This window comes from Tenebrio molitor, chromosome 1 (genome assembly GCF_963966145.1).
Source record: "Tenebrio molitor chromosome 1, icTenMoli1.1, whole genome shotgun sequence".
NCBI classification, from domain to species: Eukaryota; Metazoa; Arthropoda; class Insecta; order Coleoptera; family Tenebrionidae; genus Tenebrio; species Tenebrio molitor.
The window spans coordinates 35,730,385-35,756,378 of NC_091046.1; the positions used below are offsets into that span (position 1 = coordinate 35,730,385).

At 33.8% G+C, this 25,994-nt stretch overlaps 3 protein-coding genes across 5 annotated transcripts; 2 read left to right on the forward strand and 1 right to left on the reverse strand.

Annotated features, from left to right (window-relative positions):
- The first annotated feature begins 1,537 nt into the window (after nucleotides 1-1,537).
- Nucleotides 1,538-12,342, forward strand: Pu (GTP cyclohydrolase punch). Of its 2 annotated transcripts, none has more exons than XM_069036453.1 (4): nucleotides 1,538-1,746; nucleotides 6,150-6,359; nucleotides 11,352-11,634; nucleotides 11,687-12,342. In XM_069036453.1, the coding sequence occupies exons 1-4, from the start codon at nucleotides 1,671-1,673 to the stop codon at nucleotides 11,814-11,816; spliced, it is 699 nt and encodes a 232-aa protein (XP_068892554.1). In that variant the 5' UTR covers nucleotides 1,538-1,670; the 3' UTR covers nucleotides 11,817-12,342. The 2 variants fall into 2 exon arrangements, with proteins under 2 accessions (XP_068892554.1, XP_068892553.1); XM_069036452.1 differs by lacking the exon at nucleotides 1,538-1,746 and adding an exon at nucleotides 5,533-5,920.
- Nucleotides 12,343-12,626: 284 nt separating this feature from the next.
- mRpL38 (mitochondrial ribosomal protein L38) lies at nucleotides 12,627-14,146 on the forward strand. Its single transcript, XM_069036451.1, has 5 exons — nucleotides 12,627-12,814; nucleotides 12,867-13,022; nucleotides 13,073-13,397; nucleotides 13,456-13,751; nucleotides 13,802-14,146. The coding sequence occupies exons 1-5, from the start codon at nucleotides 12,673-12,675 to the stop codon at nucleotides 14,092-14,094; spliced, it is 1,212 nt and encodes a 403-aa protein (XP_068892552.1). The 5' UTR covers nucleotides 12,627-12,672; the 3' UTR covers nucleotides 14,095-14,146.
- Nucleotides 14,147-18,064: 3,918 nt separating this feature from the next.
- RecQ4 (RecQ4 helicase) lies at nucleotides 18,065-25,818 on the reverse strand. 2 transcript variants are annotated; one of them, XM_069036448.1, is made up of 6 exons: nucleotides 25,592-25,817; nucleotides 23,396-25,538; nucleotides 22,954-23,337; nucleotides 22,009-22,718; nucleotides 18,740-19,202; nucleotides 18,065-18,681 (listed from the first exon to the last, which is right to left on the reverse strand). In XM_069036448.1, exons 1-6 carry the CDS (start codon nucleotides 25,700-25,702, stop codon nucleotides 18,137-18,139), a joined length of 4,356 nt encoding a protein of 1,451 aa, XP_068892549.1. In that variant the 5' UTR covers nucleotides 25,703-25,817; the 3' UTR covers nucleotides 18,065-18,136. The 2 variants fall into 2 exon arrangements, with proteins under 2 accessions (XP_068892549.1, XP_068892550.1); XM_069036449.1 differs by lacking the exon at nucleotides 18,065-18,681 and having other exon boundaries at nucleotides 18,814-18,997; nucleotides 19,053-19,202; nucleotides 25,592-25,818.
- Nucleotides 25,819-25,994: the final 176 nt, after the last annotated feature.

Below are 25,994 nucleotides of genomic sequence, written 5' to 3' on the forward strand. Positions count from 1 at the left end.
TTGTTATAGGAAAATATATGAAAACTTTTTTTATTGTTTCGCCGGGTTTATTTTTTTTAAATTGTATCCAAATGATTTTGCTACCACCACATCTAAAGTTTCCACTGTAAAAGTTGTAATTACCATCTGAGTCATTTTCTTCGAAGGTCAAGCTACAAGTTTCCTCTCGGGTTCTCCACTTCTTCCTCGCCCCCACTTGCGAATAATTCCTTTGGTGGCAAATTGGTGGGTTTTTGCACGACATGTTTGCTTTCAGAGAAGGAATTCAGTCAGACAAGCCCTCATTAAAACCTCTGGAATTATTCATGAGTGGCATAAAAAAACTTCCATTTTGAAAAGTTTTTTTCACATTGTTCAGTGAACCGACATATTTTTAAATTTTTTGTGCCACAGCAATAAAAGAATTTGACCATAAAACCGCTACGGCGCAATACGTTTTTATGAAAAATCTGAATATTGAATATTTTTTAAGCAATGCTTAAGCCTAACAAAAAATACGTCTGAAAAACCCAAAGAAGCCCGCAAAAGTATCCAAAGAAATGACGAACACCTTTCCAGTAAAATATTTCAACGGGGCAAACCCAAAGAAAAAATTTACCCACAGCTGCAATAACCATAATTACCCTTATTTTCACCAATTATAGCTTCTTATTTGTACGACACTATTTACATTGCGACAATAGAATTTTCTGTTAGCAATACGCTTAATTAATCTGTTTAGCCCGAAGGTAAACGTTACTTGTTGTCACTAATAATCAATTTATAATTCATTTTTATTCTAAATTTGCTGTTTACATATTCTGCTACGAGAAAAACGTAAAACTGCATTTTTGAATATGGGTTTGAAATTAAAAATTTGTTGAACGTGCAGGCATTTAAATACCAATTAAATCGAAATAACGACATGCATGCTCTAATAACTGTACCTGTCTTACGTAATTATAATGAAGCTACAGGAAATCCACATTTTTGTAATAAATATTGTTCTTAAATTTATTCATAATTTTCATTATAATTCTTACGTCAAGGTTATCTTTTTTTTAAATTATTGCAAAATGTAACCTCGCTAAATAAAATGAGTCACGTAGCCGACAATGCTACTGATTATAGATTTTTTGCATGAATTTTTTAAGATACAATTAACATTTTTACGGGAATAATCGGGACGCAAGACCCAAAAACCTAAAATGTAGCTATCTGATCTGCGTTGACGAAATCGGCGACTTAGATTCTCAGATTGCCACAGTGGAGAGTTAATTATGCAAATTAGATTTTTTTAATCCGAATTTATTAGGAAAACGTTTTTTAATGGTCCTTACTGGGATGATGTTATTGTCAGTGGGATTGCTCCATCCGAACTGTCTGCAATTTGAACGGATCCGTTCCATATTCAGCTGTACTAAATTAAATTGCAAAAATAAGAGCGAGAGAGTTATACGTAAAAAGCAAGGATAATTGTAAGAAATTAGAAAAGGGAGGAGTTAATCAATGCCGTGACGTCACTCTTAGAATGAAATATAACACACAAGATCATGTAAACTCCCGACAGTTGTTTTGTTTCCCCACTGTGACCAGGGGTGTATCGATATAAATTTCGTCCAATAATAATTTTGGCGCGAACACGTGTTACCAAGTTTTGCCAGATTTGTAGGTGCTAGTTGAAATTCAAAATGAAGGAGCTGGCCATCGCGACCAATGGAATAAACCAGGAAACCCAAATTGCCTGCCCTTGCAAGAGCAAAAATGGTAAGGGACAATCATCCGTGACCTCATTATTTTTGACAAAATTGTGGAAGGTTATTGCACTAAACTATTTACCCCTAATTAACATTACAGGTATTTTCAAAAATACCTCGTGATTGTTGACACAACTATTTAACTTTTTGTCGATCATTTACGTCTTGACACGTGTTTAAACACGCTGTTTCAGGGACGCATTTATCGCAGATTTGAGGGATAAAGGCCACGGTGAAATCTGACTCTGTAACTTTGTCATTCTCATCCTAACTACAGACGTCAACCCTTAACATTTATCCATTCACATATTTTATTTTATTACACTTTTTAAAACTACAAAGGCAATACAATGCGTAAATAATTAACACTTAATTTTGTCCTCAAGTTTTCACGTAAACCCTACATACTTAATTAGTTTTTTCTCAATAATTTGCAAAGACCTCATTTCAACTATTTATCATTTTTAGAATAAATCGCGGTAAAAGTGAAACGATTCCTAAGTTTACCTTGAAGTTTAACCAAATATGCAAAAATTCAAAAATGTATTCCGAATAATATATGCAATCGGGAACAGTTGTTTCTAATTTTAAACAACAACAAGAAACAATACAGAGCATTTTTCATGGTTTTAATATTGCACACGGTTTTTGATGCAACTAACGACAAGAACACATTGTGTTTTCTAAATACGTATTTTAACAATTTGTCTTGTTTTGTAATATTTCATCATTAATTAAGTCTATTCATCAAGTGATATAGCTTTAACAAACACATCTTGAACTGTACTTTTAAAACAATATTTAAGAGATATTCTTTCATCAGTTCAAGGTTAAACGAAAAAATCGTAATTTGTTATTAGAATTCTTCCGCTAAAAGTGTTTTTGTCTTTAATTACTTAGTTTTAAAAAATAGGTACCTGTTATATTACCTTCATTAAAATGAGACGTTTTTATTCATTTTTTTTATTAGATTCAGATGTCTTGCGAGTTGCTTATTAAGACTTTACCTTGTAATTAAATCGGTTACGAGTAAATGTACGCGATGAAGATGCACGATGATTGCTTAAGTAAATATCTAGTTGATGTAAAAAAAATACCTCATAAGTACATGTTCACGGGACTTGTAATTCTTGATTGATTTGCTTCCAATCATTGGCGCAATCCCAGAAGAGAAGGCATTGTAGGCACCTGTCCATTTTTCAATCGTTGACTAAATGGCCTTGTAATAAAATACAGACTTCTAGTAAATAACGTCAGTTGCGGATATTCCGTTTCCACTTTTGCGGCTTTGCAGATTGTCCTCGGAACGTTGTTTCTTTGATCCTGGCGAAGATAATTTCCTGCTGAGACGAGTGTGTACGACATTTCTGTCGCTTCTCTTAATTTCGGTGGCCGATGATCAAGCCGAAAATAACGCATTCATGGCAACGGTACAAACGCAACGTCAAAACCGGACGCTCTTGGCAAAAAATGCGGAAACCAGAACGGGGAGTGTTGGACAAATCGCACCTCCGATTTGACGCCGTGGAGAAAGGACAATGTTGCAAAAGTGTATGCACATTTTTCATGTTTCAAAATGAAACTAGTGCACTTGTCTCTTAGTTATTCAAGTGCAAGTCACGCATTGTTGGTTAACGCGTGATGATTGACTACCGCAATCGCAAACCTGTCGCGTTCTTACTTCTTGTAAGTGTAAGTGTGACTCTGGCTTTCCAGCTGACGTCACGGCCATTTCGACGTCACCGGAGAACCTCCTCGTCCCATTTTTATTATTATTAGTGTCGTGGTTCTCTGGAAAAAACAAATTTCTGTTAATTGCCGCCGGCCTCAATAATGACTAATGAGTTTAGCACTTCGCGTGTACCACGAAAACACCGTCAGATCTCGAAACCTAACCTAAAATTTACCGACCAAGATAATGGTTTTTCTTCTCATTAGATATTTCCGATTACTAGAAATTGATACAAGATGCGTGTTACTTAATATGGAAGGTGGTGAGGAAATACCCACTGTGCGCTGTATGCCATAAATAATTGCCGGTTTTTCTTCTCATTAAACATCTGAATGCGCCTCGAAGGGCTTTACAATTATCTTTTTAATTAATTGCATTACAATAATTAAGTTGGTGGTTTAGTAATAACTTGCAATTATCTGGCCTTGACTTAATCTACTTTGATTGAAAAATCACAATCACCACAACAAAACTTTATTTTCCGCATATGCAGATAGTGGTAAATTGGTATCACTTCCTGCACAGCTGATAGGTACAAGAAAATTATGAAATTGTACCTACCCTATTATACATGATGAACGGAAGGTAGATGCATCTTAAAATAAACTAATCTAATATAAATAATAAAACTGATTAATGATTTCAACTGGCTCAGTTATCGCAACAATTGGTTAGACAGCTTTTGTGTTACAACGATCTTGATTAAAATAAATGCACTGGTCTGCGGTGATGTTGGCATTATAAATCATTTTCCATCTTTGTTACTTTAGATTTAATATACCACAACCTTTGTAATGTTTTGTGCATGATGTAGGTGAATGTCCGTATTTGTTGCAAAAAATAATAGTTTATGGGCAACGAACCTGGACCAGTTTATACGGTTCGTAAAGCTTAACATAATATTTTAGGTAAGAACCGTCAGACTATGCAATCAGTGCACTGTTAATCAAAATGACTCTGCATAAAATTAGATTTTTCAAAATTTATCGTGACGCAAATGTACACAAAAGAATCTTCCTCGTTCCGCTTGAGAGAATTTTAAAAACAAACATATCATTAAGTACAGTCGAAATTAAAGCCTAAAACGTACTTTTAAGCAAACAGCAAACCATCACTAATAACAAAGCATGCCGAAAACTTTTCCAATGTAATGCAAACATTCTGGAAAAAAATCAAATTTCGAGCATTTTCACGGCATTTCTTTTTGCATCAGCTACCAAAACTCATTTTTAAATCTTGAAGTAAGATTAGCTAAGTAATAATCACCACATTCTCATCTGTGCCTGCTGACCTTGCCCAATGATAAAAGTCAAATTAGAAACAGCTGTTTACTCGTTACATTTTTAATAAATACGAAATTGTATTCAAATGAAACTGCTTTGTAATTAATGTTACGCCATGTAATTACGATTCTTGTGGTATTTAAATGTTTATGTCTTTGTGAGAGTATCGAATAAGATAAACTTGATCGAAAACATTTCGGATCATTTCGAAAAATAGAGAAAAATGTGAGTTCAGAGTAACCAAATATATTCAACTTTTTAGAGAAATTCATGTTAAGTACTTGAAGTCAAGGCAAGGATAAGTGGTTACAAACAAGTTGCCAAAAATTTAGATTAAATCGGTAAAATTACAAAAGGTTTATCTTTTATATCAAAAATCAAAAGGCAAAACATAAAACTTGGACAACATTAATTAATGGAAATGCGTCCAAAGGAAAAAACATGTTTCGATTGGTTTTGGGGCGTAAAACAAAAATGCAATGGAGAAAGAAAAATTATTCAGTTGTTATCGTTTAACAACTGTTATTTATTAGTATGGATTTTGTTTTTTGTGATCGTTCGGGTTTAAATCATCCACCTTTGATAATTTCACGGGCCACCGATCGAGATTTTCTCGAATTTAAACAGTCCGCAATAATACCGTAATTAGCATATTTATCAAATGTTACAATAATTTCATCAGGGGTCACGTTTGTACAACTTCTGATAGCGTATTAACGACAACAAATTAGTCAATATGTGTGAGATTTTGTGAAAGCAGTTGATCTGAACTTTTTCGCTAGATACGAATCGAGCCAGCACGATAAGTGCAAGTATCTCCACGGTGGTTCTGTTATCTAAATATCGGCAATAATTTTGCGAAAATCCCACTTGCCGCTGCTATTGATATAAAATCAACACTCCCTGCGAAAGGCGCCAGTTCACATTCGGCCAGGTTGGAGGAGTGTTGTTCGCACGAGCGGGTGAATGTACACGTGATATTCGGTAGTTGCATTTAACAAGAATCTCTTTGACGAGAACAATGACGACCAACGGAGAATGTCGCACCAACGGCATTAGAAAATCGAAACCTAGACCCTTGCTGTCGCGGAGTTGCTCGGAAAATTACGAAATCAACGAAGTTGAGGTGCCTGGCACCCCGAAAACGCCCCGAACGTCCACCACTCCAGGTAAAAAAAAATAAAATTCGCGACGACCACTTTCAAAAATTTATTTTGAAATCGAAACCTTCTTTGGCATTGTTTGCACATCTAAAACGGAACTACCATCTTTATCCATGATATTGGTAAATATATCAAGGTGACGATAAACGGAAGCTTCGTTTGAAGGTTTTAATTCGTTATTGGGGCTGGTTCCGTTAGAATTCGTCCTAGATATTAAAGGTTTTTTTTTTTGCAGGCCATGAGAAGTGTACTTTTCATCACGATTTAGAATTGGACCACAGGCCCCCGACCAGGGAGGCAATGCTGCCGGAAATGTCCAGGTCTTACAGACTGCTTTTGGAATCTCTGGGAGAGAATCCCGACAGGCCTGGATTGTTGAAAACACCCGAAAGAGCAGCTAAGGCTATGTTGTTCTTCACCAAAGGCTACGACCAAAACCTTGAAGGTATGCGTGTAGTTTTGTGTTCACTTAAATTTTATTTTTCGTATCAACATTTCTTGATTTTAAAATCCAGTTTTATCGCGTTTTAACAACTTAATGTTTTTAATATCGTAGTTATAAGGAAATCGTTTAAAAGTAAATGTTTTACTAATGATGCCTCCACAAACACAATAAAAATCAACTTATATGCACAGATATAAAGATAATTGTCTGTGGGAGTCGTAAAATTAAGAAAGCAAAAAAACCAACATTTCGCGGAAATAAATTATCATATATAATATACCAAGGGACAGATATATTGCCGGAAATTTTTTCGAGCAGTCCTGACACACGAGTGTTTGTAACAAGAAAACACAACACAATTTTGAGCGACAAACACAAGTGTTGGACCGCAAGAAAAAATTTCTAGCGATATATATCTATCCCGAGGGAGGTATATTCGGAAGAGAATCGCCCGAAAAAACTTTTCCCTAGGTAAATTATATTGGAAATTTTCCCTAGGGAAAATTTCCGCTTAATTAAATTGTGATTGGTTGCTATTCAAATAATTCAGAGTTGAGAACGATTCTCTTTTGAAAATTTTATTCTTTTAATTTCCCAGTATAAAATGAGTTAAGAGGAATATTAGTTTTGCCGGCCTAGTCCGGCTAAAAGTAGGGATTTTGAGTTGTCATCGGTTTCGGTTGGCATTTGTTATCAGAATTCTATCAAACGTCAATGTTTGTTCTGTGGATGGCCGTTAAAAATGTTTTTCTATTTATAACAACGTTCAAACTACAAAGAAGCAATATTTAACTAAAATTAATTAATTAAAATTACGTTTCGAGTCACTTCTTGAATATGGGCTGGTGTATTTATTACAACAAATGTTTCAGGAAAATGTCAAAAACAAAACAAATTAATTAAATTTAATAAATGTCAGGAAACAGAGCGATGTTGATTTTAAAATTTAAATGTTTAAATGTAAGTGTTGCCAACACAAAAAAAGTCCCTAATACCAATTATTAAAACAAGAGCTTTAACTTTAACTTCCATTTAACAAAAATCCGCAGAAGTCGGCATGAAAAATTTTGTGTATCACACGTCCAGAAACTGTTTTGCGAGCATTCGTACTTACAATACTCGTCTATCGACTCGTACTGCAAACCGTACTCATACTCGCAAACGTGCAGTTTCTGGCCTAGTGATACAAATAACTATTATTTAACGAGTTTGTCTGTAAATTGGGCTTTTTTTGGCATGAGTGGGCCAGTTTAAAAGCCCACGAGTGCCAAAAAGAGCCCAATTTACACACGAACGAGTTGAATACAACGTTTTTTTGTTCGACGAGCCTCTGAAAGGCTCCAAATCGCTTAAAATCTTTTAAATTAGCTTGACGTTTCGTTTTGACAAGTTGACATTTATCAAAATCCGTTTACACAGGAGAAAATTCTCAAATTCTGACAGTGTCGAACAAAAAAAAAACTATTATGAAAAAGCGAAAAAAAAATAAAAAACACCTCAAGCCCTGTATTAATTGGTACTGTACTTACTAATTTTTAATACATAATTAGAATTTTTCATTAAAATTAAAACAGAATTGTTTAATTATGTAATTATTTTGAATATTAATTTTAAAAATAATTTTCTTTTACCTATTCATTTAAACGGCTATAATAAATACAAACTAAAAGTTTGCGTTACGAAAAATATATTTTATGTTTTTAAAGAGAAATTATTTATGCCACATATGCCTACAGGGTGATTTACGAGTAATAATGAGCATAACGAAATTTGTGATGCAGCCAACATTACTTTTGGACCGATTATAGGGATTTAAAAAATTATATTTTAAAATTTACCAATATTGCTATAGGTATAACAAGGTTGCAGTTGCTATGATATGAAGCTGTTGATTGATCTATGCAAAATCAATGTTGTTCAATAACAATATTGCTGAATTTTGAAACAGAATCGCACTAATTACATTTGTCAAATTTAGTCAAAATTATTATGTAGAATATAATCAATAAAAACACAAACTCAATTTTTACTTTTTTTAAAATATCTTTTGGTAATTAGTTTTTCTTAAAAGTTCTGGTCTTGTGTATACCAGGTGATTTATGATTGTACTACATATATTTAAAAAATCACATTGTATTATAATATAAAAATCATGGCAAGATGTGAAATTTAAAAAATTACCTGGTATGTACAGGGTTATTCTAAATGATTGTAGTCGAAGTAGGCCATGCCCATGTTATTACGTTTTTGCCGCTTTCATGTGAACTGTCAGTTGTGTCGCTGTCACCGTCATTTTTTAGGTGAAAAGTGCGGTGATGAGGATTTTATTTATTTTTGTTAAATTAACGATTGAATCCAGAAATATTGAGTTGTTCTACAATCAATTTTAAAAATATTGAGTTGTTTTGCACCCAATTTAACAAATCATTTTGATGATTTTTTTTATGTAGAGCAGCGACCATAAATTTTACATTCAGTTTTCACGCCTACTTCGACTACAGTCATTTAGAATAACCCTGTATAAATTATTCAAGACTTAAACTACTTCAATTTATTAAATTCTAAAAATCTGTTTTGTTATTTATTTGTTTTAATATTTTCACATGTTTTAAATATAAAAATCAAACATTTTGTTGCTTTAGAAAATGTATTTTTAAAAGAAAAGTTTGATTTTGAATAATATCATCTAAGAAATGTATTAGAGAAAGAGAAAACATTTTAAAATTTATCACTGTAGAATATGCGATTTTGATAATTTATCAAACGGATAAAATTACCATCCGATGGACAATTGTGGTTTATACTTGCACATATGCCACTGATATCAGTTGTCATTAATTTAAATAATAATCGTTATTTTGAATTTTTTTTCAATGAATTTTACATCTAATTAAAATAACTAGGAAGATTATTTTCTCTCCTTGTTTAACGCTTTTTAACAAGATTTATTGCAAAAATTCATTTTGAACACACCATTCCATATTGTAACAATCGTTTGCTAAAAAGAAAAAAACATTTTTAAATGTGTATGCCCTCTCAACACGACATGTCATAAAATCGTACCGCTCTCAATAACTGTATGTCACTCATGAATGAATTTCACAACTATTCTGCCATTGACGTCAACGTGTTGTAACTGGCACTCTTCATCAAAAAGAGAAATCGAAATTTCCATCTATAATACATTGATTTTCGCTCCAAACGACAACTCATAATGTTTAATATAACTGCAATAATTATGTCCCACCGTCCTCTACAGTAACTTAATACTCGAACATTATGTTCGTAACTAAATGGATAATTTTCTCATATTTTATGTGAATTAGCTCGTAAAGTAAAGTTTCCATTAGCTACTTTTATGATTATAATATCGGAAATCAAAACACACTGTATGTTGTAGTAGAACGAACGTGTCGTCTCCATGACTACACGATTCAATCTGCCATCATCATGACACAATCGCGAATCTCATTGTTCTTATTCTGCCTTGTTTCAAGATCCTGAGGTGGATCAAAATTCGTCAAGGGAAATCAACTCGACGTAATTGTTCGTTTTCCGCTCAATTTCTATCACTACAAACGATATATTCCTGTCTCCGGGGGCGATTAGTGGCTTCTTGAAAGATTTCCTGTTCAGATTAAATACTTATGAAATCAATATGTGTACTTTAAAGAGCTAAAGAAGCGACTATTCACAACGCGGTTGTCATAAACACTGTTTATTGTTATATGGCAGAATCATAAACATAAACGATGAAAAATATCTCTCAGTCATTTTACCAATTGCATTTAAGATACTACCAGTCCAGGAATTTGAACATGGTTGCATGGTTCAATGCATTTTTAAAAATCAATTCGTCATCTTAAAGTGTTGCCAATTTCACAACAACATTGTTTTAAATTCATGTTAAAAAAAATGTAGATGGTATCATAATCATAATTGCATCCTTGCATATATTTATCACAGCGAAAACTAAATTATCTCTAGGTCCTCGACGTTTTAGCGAGCGTCGTAACTAAGTTACCTGTTGAATGAGCTTCTGTAAGAGATAAAGGACAAGCATTGAATGAAGCCTGTATAACGGCGGTAATTTCCTGAAGAGCCAATTAGTTACTGTCAATTAGCTGACAATGGAGCTTTTCATTCAATGTTACGTGTACCAATTATCTCTCTTTTACAGATTTCGCCTACCGAATGGTACAAATAGGCAAGTTACCAAATTTCGATTCGGTTTATTATTCACAATTATAAATAGGTATACATCATTTGCTATTAAAAATGTCACTGGAAAGTTGCAAGAAAATTTTTATTTTCATCTGAAATGGATGATAATGCGGTTAGGAGTAACTGGAGAATTCTAAAGGACTTTGGTCAAAGTGCTAGAGAGGCAGTGGCTCGAGAACCTCAGCTTCCGCAGCTTAAAAGCTCGAGCGCGTTTCTATGGCATTTGAACCTTTACCGCCATCGTTACTAAGCGGCAAAGATAAAATTTGTGTAAATTACCCCTTTTTCAAGGGTAAACGCCACCACTACCAACTTGATCCATGAATTATTCACATCCGAATTCACGAGTAGTCGGAGTAGTAAACTTTGCTCGAAGCTGCGAATTCGTTCACGTTTAAAATATTCTGTAGTCGAATAAATCTCATTCTCCAGGTTTAAGTCGGGGTTAATAATCTCATTTTAAATCCGCACCCTACACAGTGTGCACGTATCGCTTCTAATCCTCCACCTCGCTGCATTAAATTACAATACTGTTGCGTCATTTGGAAGTCCTAAATGCGATTTATCTCCCGTCTTGCAGGAGCAATTTTTTCGAGTGGTTATAAAAATTCTCTCCCTATCAGGTTTTCTCGCGCTGAAAGGATAATTTATCATGTCGGACGGAATACACGGGTTCGGTTTTAAGTACCACAATGATAAAATTAACATTTTTACTTGAATGTATCGCTGAGACTCTTTCCTCGTAATTGATAAAATATGTTGTTGCAGAGGTGTTGAACGATGCAATTTTTGACGAGGATCATGACGAGATGGTAGTAGTTAAAGACATCGAAATGTTTTCAATGTGTGAACACCACTTGGTACCTTTTTACGGAAAAGTCTCGATCGGATATCTTCCGTGTGGCAAGATTCTCGGTCTCAGTAAACTGGCAAGGATTGTCGAAATCTACTCCAGAAGACTGCAAGTGCAGGAACGGCTGACGAAACAAATTGCGGTTGCTGTCACCAAAGCTGTCCAACCGGCTGGAGTTGCCGTCGTCGTCGAGGGAGTGTAAGTTGACCGTTCGAAGAAGTTGGAACGCATATTTTATTTTTACTTTCAGACATATGTGTATGGTGATGCGAGGTGTCCAAAAAATCAACAGCAAAACTGTCACTTCCACTATGTTGGGAGTTTTTAGAGACGATCCTAAGACCAGAGAAGAATTTCTTAATTTGGTGCATTCCAAGTAGGGCAAAGAACATGATAGTTACACCGGAACGACGCATATAAGAACTTGTTTTAGTTTAGAAGTTTAACTTATTAAAAACGATATGTACTTATTTTCAAGTATGTAAGTTAAGGGCAAATAGTGGACCATTTACAAGACCAATTTTGACAATACACATAGGTATGTGTGTGTTATCGTATATTTTTAAATGTTTGTTGTATTTGCTGTGATATATTAAATTAATATGATATTGGATACGTTACACGAAGTATACAAAAAAGAGAAATCTGTCCAGAGTTGCGATATTATAGAATTATTATATTTGCTCATAAATTTTATGACTATTTTAATATTTGTGGATACTCATTGCTATCTTTCGTTTCTTATTATAATTACGTAGTAATATTTAATTGTAATTTTAAAAATTAATTTTTTGCTATAATATTTATTGACAATCAGCATAAAATAAATTATTTACCTATAAACGTATATCAAAATATGTATTTATATAAGTGTGTAATGTTGTAAAAATAAAGCAAGACAAAACATTTTTGTGTTTTCTTAAATACAAGATTATTTTTAGTTGAACCAATGAAACAGTCAGTGAAGCAGCACCTAAAAGCTGTTAAAAAATACAGTGATTCTTTGAACCGATGACTATCGTGTTACAATTGAGAGAATAATAAGAGCAGGTTATATTTCAGTGTGTTTTTTAATTTCTTTAAATATGTAATCAAATTTATTTAGTTGACCACTCTGTATATTATTCTTTAGCGGTGTCATCTTACGGTGGCGTCACATATTAACAAAATCGGCATTGTAGGGATTTTGTATTTTTGTCGTCGGTCGTCGCAAACTTTTTAAATGAGCTGTCAAAAATGATGGCATGTTCATTTTGGAAATTTTCAACACATTTGAATTCAAAATGTAGTTCCACTGTAGTTAATTTTGTTCGACATGGACACCATCTTCGGGGGAAACCTCCTGCTGTAGCTCGTTCGCTAAAACAAAGATTAGAAGGTTTGTAGGTTATGGATATGTAAATCCTTTATAGGTTATCTTGTTCTTCCAGAAATAAATTACAAAGATCCTAGCTTACACTTCCGTGTAGATATAGGTTTACCACCTCCGGTTTTCTCACGTTCTAAACGATTACAAGAACGACTAAAGACAATAAAAGCGCAACGAAAAAATCCGGAATTGGAGAAACTTGCAAGAAATCAACAATGTTAGATCATTTTTCTTTTATAAAACAATAATTAATATAAATTATTTTAGTACTGATTGATTTAGAAGCAACAAATAAAGAGTGGGTGAATACTTCTGCATTTTACCACATAAAACAAATAGCTGATCATTACGGAGTTTACGAGCATTTATTTGGTGATGCATACTTTTTGCCAGTTATACATCTAGCATTACAGTTCAATAAAGATGAAATTAAACATCCTGTTTATTTTGGAAATGTGATTAAACCATTAGATGCTATGGGTAAACCTGAAGTATTGTACAGCAGTGATGAAAAATCTTTTTGGACTTTAATCATGACTAACCCAGATGGGCATTTTACACAACAAGACAAGGAATATGTGCACTGGTTTGTGTAAGTATTTCACATTTTTAAAATGGTGTTCATTTGTTAAAATGTTATTTTTGCATAGTGGCAACATACCTGGAAATAAAGTAGAAGAAGGAGAAACAGTAGTTGACTACTTACAACCATTTCCACCAAGAGGGACAGGTTATCATCGTCATATTTTCATTTTGTACAAACAAGAAAAGAAACTAGATTTTTCCAAACTGAAAAAATCTGGTCCTTGTTTAAACTTGGAGGAAAGAACATTTTCTACTCTAGATTTTTATAGAGAAAGGCAAGATGAGTTAACACCCGGAGGACTAGTTTTTTTCCAGTCAGATTGGGACTCATCTCTCACTGATTTTTATCACAATACATTAAGTAATGTTTAATTTATTCACATGTGGAAATGTTTGATTTGTATTTTTTAGATATGAAGGAACCTGTTTTTGAATATGATTTTCCTCCCCCATATATAAGACCTCAAGAGTGGTTTGCAAAGAGGAAACCTTTTAACTTATACATGGACAAATATCGAGATCCTAAACAGATTAATAAAGAATTTTTGATGAGAAAACTAAAGAATGTTCATCCATTCAAGGCACCTCCACCTCCACTGCCATTTCCAAATGCAGTACGTTTTGAGGGGTATGTGCCTTCTTGGCTAATATTAGAAAAACGTAAGAGCAGATTGAGATGGGGAAGAATCAATGATATCGAATAAATGTAATTTTGTTAAATATAAGTAAAAATAAAAAATGTTCTTAAAGTATGAATGGATCATTTTATTATTATTACACCTACAATATACCGGGTGTAGAATTGGTTAACCAGACATAGGATTTTACATGTAAAAATAAAGAGTTTCAATTATTGGCTCCCCTAACAATTTTATGGCAAAATAGTTAAAATGAAAGTTAGAGAGAATTAAAATTACTGTCTAATTTCAATTTTAGTTTTATTCTAACATCTTGTGGCACTGAAAGAAAGGCAAGAAAAGAGTTAACACAAAAATACTAAAAAGTACTACTAGGCATGAAATTTTATTTCTTTCTTTAAATGGTATTATGGAGGATCTTCTTTAAGAAACTTCCAAGCAATATTTGCTTCAGATTTCCCAGACCGACCAATTTCAGCCATAGAAACAATTCGAAGAATTGGAGAGAAGTTTGAACATTTAATGGAAGATACCTTTTCATTCGTCCTGTAGTCCTGTACGAGTTCATTTGAAGGGCAGATCAAAAGAAAATTAAATAATAGTGACAAATAATTTTAGAAGTCAAATTTCATTGCTAGTACTGCTTTTTAGTATTTTTGTCTTAACTCCTTTCTTGCTTTTCTTTCAGTACCACAAGATGTTAGAAAAAAACAAAGAGTGGAATTAGACAGTACTTTTAATTCTCTCTAACTTTCATTTTAACCATTTTGCCATAAAATTATTAGGGGAGCCAATAATTGGATCTCCTTATTTTTACATGTAAAATCCTATGTCTCGTAAACCAATTCTACACCCGGTATTTCTAGGATATAGAACTGTGGTGAATGTTTTAAGGTTACCTTTTCACTATGTTCTTGTAGGTATGTAGGTATCTATAAATATACTAAAGTATGGGTAATATCCCCAGTCAGTACAATATCGTTTTCTATCTAAGAATTTTTGATGAAACGGAAAACTACTAAAAGAATACGTATATCTCTGCTAGATTAATTTTTTATATAAATTATGAATAACATATTATCATGAATATGAATGTTATAACTAAAAATATATGCTATAATTCTATTGCCTTCGGGTTTCACATGGACTATATTACTGTTTCATTTATTTTAAATATTTTTTGTTGTAAATTGTTAGATAGGTAACTAAAAAAAACAAATGAAAAAAAAATGTGCTCAATACAGAAAGGTGGGCAGTTGGGCACCCAACAGTATATTAGCTATAAAAATTATAAGAATTTTTTTATCGTAATTTACTTAACTCAAAGAGTGGTTTTAGATCACTTAATTCAGTTTAAGCCTCGAGAACATTGCTATTTTTTTGATGTACGATAACTTGTTGATAAAGTATATTGTATCCTAATGAAGATCTAACAATAAGTAGAATAAATTAATTACACTTGTTTCGATTTTAATGACCCTGATTTCCATACATTTCTCATCCATAAATAACATTTGCTATTTTCAATAATTCCTTTATGAAGGATCTGTTTATTTTCCTATTTTTCCAAATATCTATAGCTAGAAATTACGCGAACAAACAATCCACATTTAATCGGCCGTGTTAAACGTCTAATTCAAACTCTATTTTCAAGATCAAGATCGAACATGTTACGTAATTAAGTTATTAGTTATTACTAATATTAGTCACTTGTACTGTTATTATGAGTGTGTAAATATGAAGTTGCGACAGTTTTTAATCTAAAATAAACACAAGTTACCATATTTTTACAATTTTATTCTCCTAGTATTTGAGTAAAAATGTCACCTGATAAACACAGAGACGTATTAACGTTAAATGTTTTCAGAGTAAATATTAGAATCCGGCGCCCAATATAAATTAATAAAGCAATGACGTGTACTGACAATTACATGTTGTTCTGGTCTTCCTCGCGTTACCCAATAATTATTTTGCTTCACCTTGCCCGCTGGCATGGGAGCAATAATTACAGCAATGTGAAATTGTAAGTTTACATGAAACAATACAAAAAACGTTTGAAAATATATTGCAGAAGAATTTGTGCTTCATATTTTTTATGCGGTTCCAAGTGAGTTGATATTGGCATTGTCAACAATGACGGTAAGTTCCATCATTTCTACTCATTCAATTTTAGAATTAACATTGACATTACACAAATTAACCAATGCGTAATATTTTGCAATGTGCAGATACATTTATTTTACGTTATAGGTATACGTATGTACCACAATTGCAGAGTCGCAATTTTAATATTTGTCAAATGTAAAGCCGTAGGTATATCGCGAGTGTTAGTTCTACGTTTATATCTTATCTCATATCTGCGTTATCATAAGTGCACATGGTAATTGTTATTTCTCGGCAACTCGAGACATTTTTGCATTTGATATGCTTTTATTTTCTACGATTTACTTGTTGGTAGGTAGGTACCTATAATAAATAAATAAGAGACAATTTTCAAATTGAATTAGGTATACAATCGATTATTTTAATATAACATTCATTTACATATTTATAAATTCATATTTTTCCAATTCGGACGACTTAAAATGTATGCATTTGACCTCAACCCTCAGCGACCTAGCTGTAAGTTGATTTCCGTCGACTGTACCACTGCTGTATCACATTTTAAATCGGTGTGCTTCCTAGGTACATATTAGTCAAGTAGATAAAAGTGTGGTCGATGCAACGTTTAAACCTTGAAGACAATAGTGTACAACGACTAAATTCAATACTTAATATTACGCATAAATGTTGCCTTTTGTGTATTTAAAACTTGTATCAAATTGTTAACAAATGAAAGGTGAAAGTTCTTTGACTTGACCTTTTAAAAATATTTTGTAATAATCAAAACATAAATACAGTAATGAATATTGCTAAATAAAAGCACTGGTTTTTTAAAACAATAATGTGAAACGGTACCTAACTTTTTTTCAAATAATTTTAATTTTTTAAAACTGAAGCAGATATCAGGTGAATTAATCCACTACAGAAAATTACGTTATTTATCTAAAATATAACACAAGAAATACTGATTACGACAGCAAACAGCGAAACTGAAATAAATGGAATTGATAATGTGAACCTCAAAACTTAACCAATAGAGTGGTGTTTCTTGTTGCTAAGGAAACGTGATTTCTTTTCCACGTTATTCCCATCATGGTAAATGTCTTTTTATTATATCATTATGGTAAACTTAATACTGTTTGTTCAGGCATATTTATTCTAAAAATATGGCGGTAACAAATAACGTAAAATACACGCCAAAATCCCCGAGTCGTAAATGCTCTTTCATCGTTTGTTGACGATCACCATGTTGCAGGGTTTGAAGAAAGATGAGGAGACTGGAGAACTAATGACAAGATTAAATTCTGAAACCGGTGAAGAAGAATTTATCCTCCCTTCCGCACCGTCGCGAGAAAAACCGAAAATTTTTAAAATCCCGAGTTCCTACTACATCAAACAAAACAAAAAAGAAAAAATCAAATTAGACTGTTCACCCACATTTGCAACCGCAATCTTGTATTTGCTTCCGACGACAATATTTTTCTACCCGATCCTTGCTATCCTCACAGTTACCATTGAAGCGATAATTCACGTGTGGGCCCACAGAAAAAACAAACAGCTCAGGAACAAGAACATTTACTATCAAAGTCCTTTACACATAATCTGTAAAGAATTTTGCGGTACCTGCAGGGAAGAGGAGTCGAAGATCAAAATTTCCAAGTTCCACGAGAAAAGAGCTGATAAAATCAAGAAGTACGGCCTTGAATATGTAAGAAGGATAGTTACATAAGTGGCAATTAGTCTGCGTCGCCTACATGGATTTTGCTTGTTTTTAATTATGAAAAAATTCGGTTAAAATCCCGGCCTGCAAAAATTACTCAAATAATTCTTTAATTACTTGTTATTATTTGAATATGATAGGTAAGGGTCTAATACATATATAACTATCTGTTATTTTGTTATAACTCATATGCTCTACAATAAAACTACCAAGTACACAAATTAAAAAAGTCCACTGTTTAATTAAAATCACCTATACATCAATAACATAATATTCTTTCGTCAATTATCTAAAATTTAAAATTTCTCTTGTGGCTATTTTACAAATGGTGTGAAAATCAACGTTGATGTGGCTTCTCCAGTATTTGCATCTGCCCCAAATGACGGCAGGATAGTTTGGACTCATAATACCGTGAAATATTCTAGCCACCGCTTTTCCCGTAAAATTGTTGTCCCTGTAGGTGCTGATCAGACCACGAATGTCATTGACAAGTTGGTCTTCGTCGACGATTTTATTTTCTGTTAATGTGATAGAATCTAGGGGATTTGGAGATTCAAAGTATTCTCTAATTTTGACTTTCAACTTGACGCCACTTTCAGTGGACTCTTGTTGCAAACACGATTTGTACGAAGGAGCAGCTACGTCGACCAGCGTTTGATGAACCGCACGAAGCTGTAAGAGAGCCATTTTTTCTTGATTAACCACGTGTTCGTACAAACTGTCCAGCGCTTCGTCCAATTGGTCGTCACTCAGATTGCCTGGAGCCAGTAGTCTAAACCCGAGGTTGGAGAAGCTGACGTTTAATGTGGACCTCTTTGGCTGACCGCTCACTGAAAACAAATACAGCACGAGTGACATTAGCTACAGATTAGTTTACGAGAAGCGTACCCGTCGTCCACTCTAAATTTTTTAATTTATGTTTACAAATTCCGCTGTCCCAGCCGATCGCGGCCGCAATGTCGACGATCGCAAACTCCAACACGTTTTGGTCATTTTCGTTTTGGTTTTTCTGAAGGGCCAAAGCCATCGCCAGCGGTGGACACTCTTTAGCCGCTTTTCTTATCTGCATAGGTCCTCCATACGATATGACCTTACAAACGGTGTAAGCTGGACTCAACAGCTCGATGTACTTCTTAGCGTGCAGCTCTAAATAGCAAAGGAGGGTTGATATATTTTCTTCGGGTATGTCGAGCGCTCTTACGGTTTCTTCTATAGAAAAGGCCACTTCATGTTTTGGGCACGTTTCTTTGCAAGAACAAGGCAAGAAGATTTTTTGCAGAAGTTTTCTGATTACGTGACGGTCAGTTGAATTTGCGTAGATGTGCCGTCTCAATTCGTTTTCGTCGTTACCCTAAAAGTAAAACTGATTAATAGTTAGCCTTCGTCATTTATAATGAACAAAAGCAAATGGCGTTACCATGCCAATTAAGTATAAATATTGATAAGTGCATGTGCAAAGTTTGACGTTAAAGGGTTCGATCGCTTTCCAATTATAATTTAGTAGGTACCATTCAGTGAGCAAGTGGTTATTTGTGACGGGGTTATCTGGCAAAGAAATTACTGATAACATGTTGACAACATTAGCAAATCAATGTGGTTCCTGTTTTATCGTAAAAAACTGGGTTAAGCGGAGTTATAAACATTAAGCTGAAAGACCGACCAATTTCTACGTCAATAACAGAAAACGGCAACGTTGTCCGTGATATGATTTTGGAAGGTCGATGAATCATTTTAAACCATGGACCTATTTTTAAACGAATATCGTAAATTTTCGAATTCCTTATTCTTATCATTAGCAATAAATGTGACAATATCCAGATCGCTTTGCAGCCAATTTGAAGATAGTTAGACCATACGGTCGTATATGGTACCTATACGGCATGGTACAAATATATATACAGTCTATCTTTAAAAAACGGCCCACGCTATAACTTTGCTATTGATGACCCAAATGAAAAAAATATACAGGAAACGAAATGGCTCTAAAAACACTACAAACCTGAGTGAGAATATAATTTTTATACTATCTACCCATTGATGGGCAATGTGCAACTTTTATTTTTCAAATGGTAATTGTATTAAATTAACCCAACACTACAATGCACTAATAGTTATTTAATAAACTAGTTTTTTAATGAAGGCGATTAATAATCGAAACTGTTTAAAGTTTAATAATTGAGATTATTAATCGCCCATTAACAAACGAGTTGATTACAAAAAATTTTCGTTGACCGTAAACTTTTTTTTTGTGACAAAATTTCAAATTAAAAAATACACGTTTGTTTAAAACTGTTTAAAACATGTTTTTTAATCCATGTGTTTTAAAGCAAAAAAAAAAAACAACAACAAGAATTCAACTTTTTTTAGTCACGTTCATTTATTCAGATTATTCACATTTCCAATACAAATTGGGCTTTTTTTGGTATGAGTGGTCCAGTTTAAAACGCTCGTTTCACTCGCGTTTTAAAGGTCCACGAGTACCAAAAAAAAACCCAATTTACGCACGAACTCGTTAAATAAACTACTATTATATCACTAGAGGATAACACGAGAAAATAATAAGAAATCTAAATTTCGGTAATTTCGCAGTTTGCATTCAATACAACTACGCAGTGCGGATGTGCCCAGTGGTCGAGAGTAAAAGTACAGCAACATAATAAAGATTTCAACCGGTTTAATTCTGTTTTATTCGTGTTTAAAATTGGTTTAAAACATGTTTTAAACAAAAAAAAAAAAAAAAACTTAAAAAAAACTATGTTTTGTTTTAAATAAAAAATCATGTTTTTTGTCAACCCTGGTTTGTAGTGTTTTTAGAGCCATTTCGTTTCTTGTATATTTTTTTTCATTTGAGTCATCAATTGCGGGTGTTTTTTTAAATTGTAAACGCACTACACAGGTTACAGATCACGGATCAGCTGTTTAAATCATCCGCTTTACACGAGTGGTGCGATCTCAATCGACTCTCCAACGCCTACTTCCGACGCCAAATTTAAAAAGAAAACACCCTTTATGGTATACGGTAACTGTACAGTTACAATGGATGAAACTTGGCTTCATCACTATGAGTCAGAGATCAAAGAAATGTCAAAATAGTGGAAACATGTTCGTCATCGACACAAAAAGTTTCTCGTGCAGGTCTGCCGGAAAAACCTCGCCTCCATTTTCTGGGATAAAGAAGGGGTAATTTTTACTGATTATGTGCAGCAAGGAAAATCGATGATGGGAGATATTACTGTTCTTTGTTAACAAAAGTTCGGACCAAAATTATGGAAATACTTTGTGGAAAACTGTCTAGAGGTATATTGTTTTTGCAAGACAATGCACCTGGTTGTTGCCCTGGCAAAGTTCAATGAAATCGATTTAACAATTGCCGATCATCCAGCATATTCTCCTGACTTGGCCCCTTGGCATTATTACCTTTTTTCAAAACTCAAGAAAGTCTTTAAAGTTGATAAAGAGTTAGGCTTAGGTACTTTATCAACGTTGTGTTCAATGCATAGAATTGATGAATTATTGTGTTGAATAAAATAATACCGCGTGAGCAACAATGATTGTTTGACTTGGCAATAAAACTGATGGTGACTTTTATGTCATGTTCCAACGAGAAAACCATTTTATCAATAAAAGATTACAAAAACCAACACGGCGAGACGTTTAAACTTGAAATTTATGTCAGCTGTCAATAATACAAACGAAAATAAGTTCAATTCACAGTCTTTTCTTTTTTAAGTAGAATTTTTTATTGCCAACTGAAGCAGTTATTGTTGCTCACGCGCTGTTATTTCGCAAAAACGCAAAAAAAAAAAACGGGAAATGAAAATTTTCCTAATGTAAATTTGGTTTTTCCATTTGTCAATTAATTGTCTACTTGACAATAGCTACTAAATAATTTTTAAAATGTCATTGAATTGTCACCATAATTCTAACCTATCTTGCGTAAGAAGTTTTCACATTATGAAAGAATTGTAAAAATGTGTCAATGTTATTCTGACCACCATACTTCTTAACACGCGCCCTTTAACCAATAGGAAACCATCCCCGAAAATCACGCCAGTTTATTTTATTACTCCAGCTGGTCGCCGCGGCAAGTATAGAAAGTTATCAACACCCCCCCGTAAAACTACAATTTATCTGCGGAGATTTTTATCACAACTTACCTTCGCATCCAAGAAAAGGTGGCAATGTGCCGGTAGACCATCTCGACCAGCGCGTCCGATCTCCTGGACATAACTTTCAAAATTCTTTGGCATATTATAGTGAATCACAGCTCGAATGTCAGATTTGTTTATTCCCATCCCGAATGCCACAGTCGCTACCACAATCCGGAGCTCTCCAGACATAAACGCCTTCTGAATGGTCCTTCGCCTGCTGGCCGCCAACCCGGCGTGGTACGGTTCAGCTTGTACAGACACTCTTTTCCTCTTCTTATTTGTACTGGCCACTTCTTGATACTGCAAGCTCGTCCTCAAAAATTTCGTAATCCGATTGCATTCTTCGCGTCTCGTGCAATAAACGATTATACTTTTGCAGTTTTGAAATCTTTCGGAGGCGAGGAGGCCGAGTAGGGCGTGGTCTCTTTGGTAGTCTTTGGATACGGTCAGCACGAGGTTGTCGGGTAAGGGTATGTCGCTGATGATACCGTTTCTACCATCCGGGATTTGCAAGTGGGCAATGATGCTGTCGCTAGTGGCTCGCGTAGCTGTGGCTGTTAAACCCAACACGGTCTTAATGCCCATTTTTTCTCTTAAAACTCTACAAATCATGAGGTAGCTAGGTCGAAAATTGTGAGACCACTGGGAGACGCAGTGGGCTTCGTCGATGCAAGCGAATGCAATTGGCGGAAGTTTGCGAAGAAGTGATCCAAATCCTAAACATTGTTAATATCTTAATATGTAAAAATAAAATTTTAAACTGCAACAAAGTCACAGATCAAAGTGTTATATCTTTATATCTTGGAATTTACAGTATCGAAAATGTTGGAATTAATGTTTTAATTTAGTTTAGTAGTGATTGTATGAAATAAGCCTTGGGATAGCTTTTTAAAAATTATTATATTGGATGAAACAACAGTTGACACAAATAGAAACAGTTGATGTGAATACCTGTTGACCTTTCTCCAGCTACAACAGCTTCTGGTGAAACAAGAAGAACGTTGAGAAGCCCAGAAGATATGGCTTCCATTATTTTTTCTCTTTGCACTTTTGTTTGATTCGTATGCAGACAGGCAGCTTTCAAAAATGATGGAATTCCAGTAACTTGATCTTCCATCAAAGACACAAGTGGTGAAACAACAAGTGATATACATGGCTCTCTTCTAGAATATAAATATGCAGGTAACTGGTAACACAAGCTTTTGCCAGAGCCAGTGCTTAAAGTGACCAAAGTTGATTTTCCAGATAATATTCTCATGACGGCTTCTTCTTGTCCAGATCTGAACGAGGAGTGCCCAAATTTTTGTAGTGCAGAAAACACTTCCTTTGGAGTATCTAAATTTCACCTTCATATAAGTCAATAACTCATTTATTAAAGTATGTCACGACTTACCTAAGATACTACCATCATCATCAGCTTTATAATAAGGCTCGACAACTTTCACATAATCTAAATAAAACTGAAGGTCTAATTTTGCCGCATGTTCCTCCAGTCTCAATGTTTCTGCTAATAATTTCTCTGTGTCTAAATCATCAAACAAGTCATCATCAGAGTTGTCAGATTTGTTCTCCTGTTCTGATTCTTCAACTGTCTGTGCTTCACTAGTTCCTAAATTTGGTTTTCTTATGGCCAAAACACTTTCCTTGGCCATTTGAGAAGCCTCTTCAAGAGTAGGAAATGGACAAGCTTCTTCATCTGCTGCCAATGGAAGTAACGCATCTCCTTTTGTTTTCTTACAGTTCTGAGCAAAATGTCCAATTTGTCCACAGTTGAAACAAGTTAGCATTCCTCCATCACAACCTCCCATATCCATGTCAGGGCCTGCAAGAGCTTTCTTCTTATTTTTCCACTGCTGCTTTTTGTATCTACTGAAATTCGTATTTTTTTTGCCCCTGCTATAAATCTTCTTTTTAAGATTGATTGTGATGAAATTTTCATTCAAGCTGCCTGATTGAATCTTTTTTTCTAATTTTTCTCTTTGCTGCTCGCGTTTGTTTTTAATTTGAGGGCCCTTGTCTTCTAAGATATTTTCTGCAGTGTTTGAATTGTTTGACACTTCGATTTTTATGAGCTTTTTTAAATTCTTAAATCTTGGCGCTGAAGTTCTTGGTTTAATTGAATACTCTAGTTCATATGTGGAATTATTTTCTTCCTCATTATTTTTAATTTCTTGTGTCTGCATGACCTTTTTGGACTTGGGTTTTCTCTTATTTACAGAATTGTGTCCTTCACCAACATTTTTGTCATTTTCAATTAAAATTTGCTTTAGCTTATTTTCAGATTCTGTCAGAGTAAATTCAGGGTCATTTGAATCATTGTCAGAGTGGAATGGATCTTCATCTTCACTGTGTGATTCTATCATGACAGCATTAGTCTTTGTACTTCTACTAGATTTTCTAATATTTCGCGAATCTGTTGCTTTAATTGTTTTCTTTGAATTAGCATTTTTACTTTTACCACTTCCTTGACCACCTATTTTCTCACTCTTCCTTCTACTTTTAATTACTGCATCATTTGAATTTTCATTTTTATCATCTACAAATTCAAATGGGTCTTCAATTGTAAGATTTAATTTTTCATCTTTCTTATCACATTGTGGTTTGTATATTACGTTTTTAACTAAATTAAACTTTGTGTGCTGGTCTACAACACAATCAACTTTTTCAAGATCACAGATTTTATCAGAATTTATGTGCTGACGTTTATTATGATGGACATTTTGTGAAGCACCATTTTCATTAATGGTTTCTTGTGGAGTATCATTTTGCACAATATCTGTTTTAAGTTTCTTCGAAGGATGTCCTAAATTTGTTGAAGATTCCTCATCTGAATTATCAATAATATCATCACTATCATAATCAAGGCACATAGTTGATTCATCTACATCATTTATGGAAGAATCATTAGGTGATTCAATATTTACCCCTGAACTCTTTCCTACTCTTTCTAGCCAACCTGCATCAACTGATTTTAAGGATTTATAACTATTTTCTAAAACACTTTGTATAATATTTGTTGGTTGAATAGAAATTTTTTCTGAGACAGTCGTAACTTTAACATTACTTTTACTGAACATTTCATGAAATGAGGACTGACTATCATCACATAATGTATTGTCCAGAAATGATTTTGATGATTGTGATAAAACTGAATTATCAAAGCTTGATTCATTTTTCTTTTGTGAAAAAGATAAAGATTTTCGTGAATATCTCTTTGACAACTTTGAGCCACAAAATAATTTTTTAGTAACAGGTAAACAACTTGAGCCTGGCTTTTCCTTATCAGTTGGATTCTCAATTTGCTTATTTAAGTGAAGGCCCCAAGTATCATCAGAAGATTCTTTTGTATTATTTGCTTCAACAGAAACTTCTGCTTCAGTTGCAGCAGTGTTTACAGGCACGTCAGTTTCAGCACTTTCTTCATCGGAATAAAAACCATCAACATCTTTAAAAGTTTGTTCCACTGCTGCAGTTTTAAGTTGATAATATTTTTTATATGCTTCACGAACTTTTCTGTCAGCTTCACGTATATCTAACTATTAGTGACGACAAAAATTTAGTAAACTTTAATAAGAAAAATTAACTTTACCTTGGAAGGCAGCCGTCGATGTGTTTTTTGAAAATTATGTTCCCACACTTTCACAATGTATTTACATTTATTGTATGCACTTTTTACTTCAGGTTGCTCCAAAAAATCCATTTTTGACTTATAACATCATTCCATTTACACAAACAAACAAACGCAAAGTTGCAAAGTCAACACAACTTTCGGAAGTTCATGACCCTCACCCCACCTGCATTCTGCATTTGACATTGACACTTTATTTCGCGCGAAATTTTAAACAATATTGCCAATAAAACAAAATGAAAAGCACTAAATTGCAGGACAGCTCGTTTTTTTTTCTAACCTCAAATTTAAAAGCAAATATTTTTGTTGCTTTTAGTTACGGATGCACTAATGCAGGTGTAAATGTATTCCAATGTAAGATGTA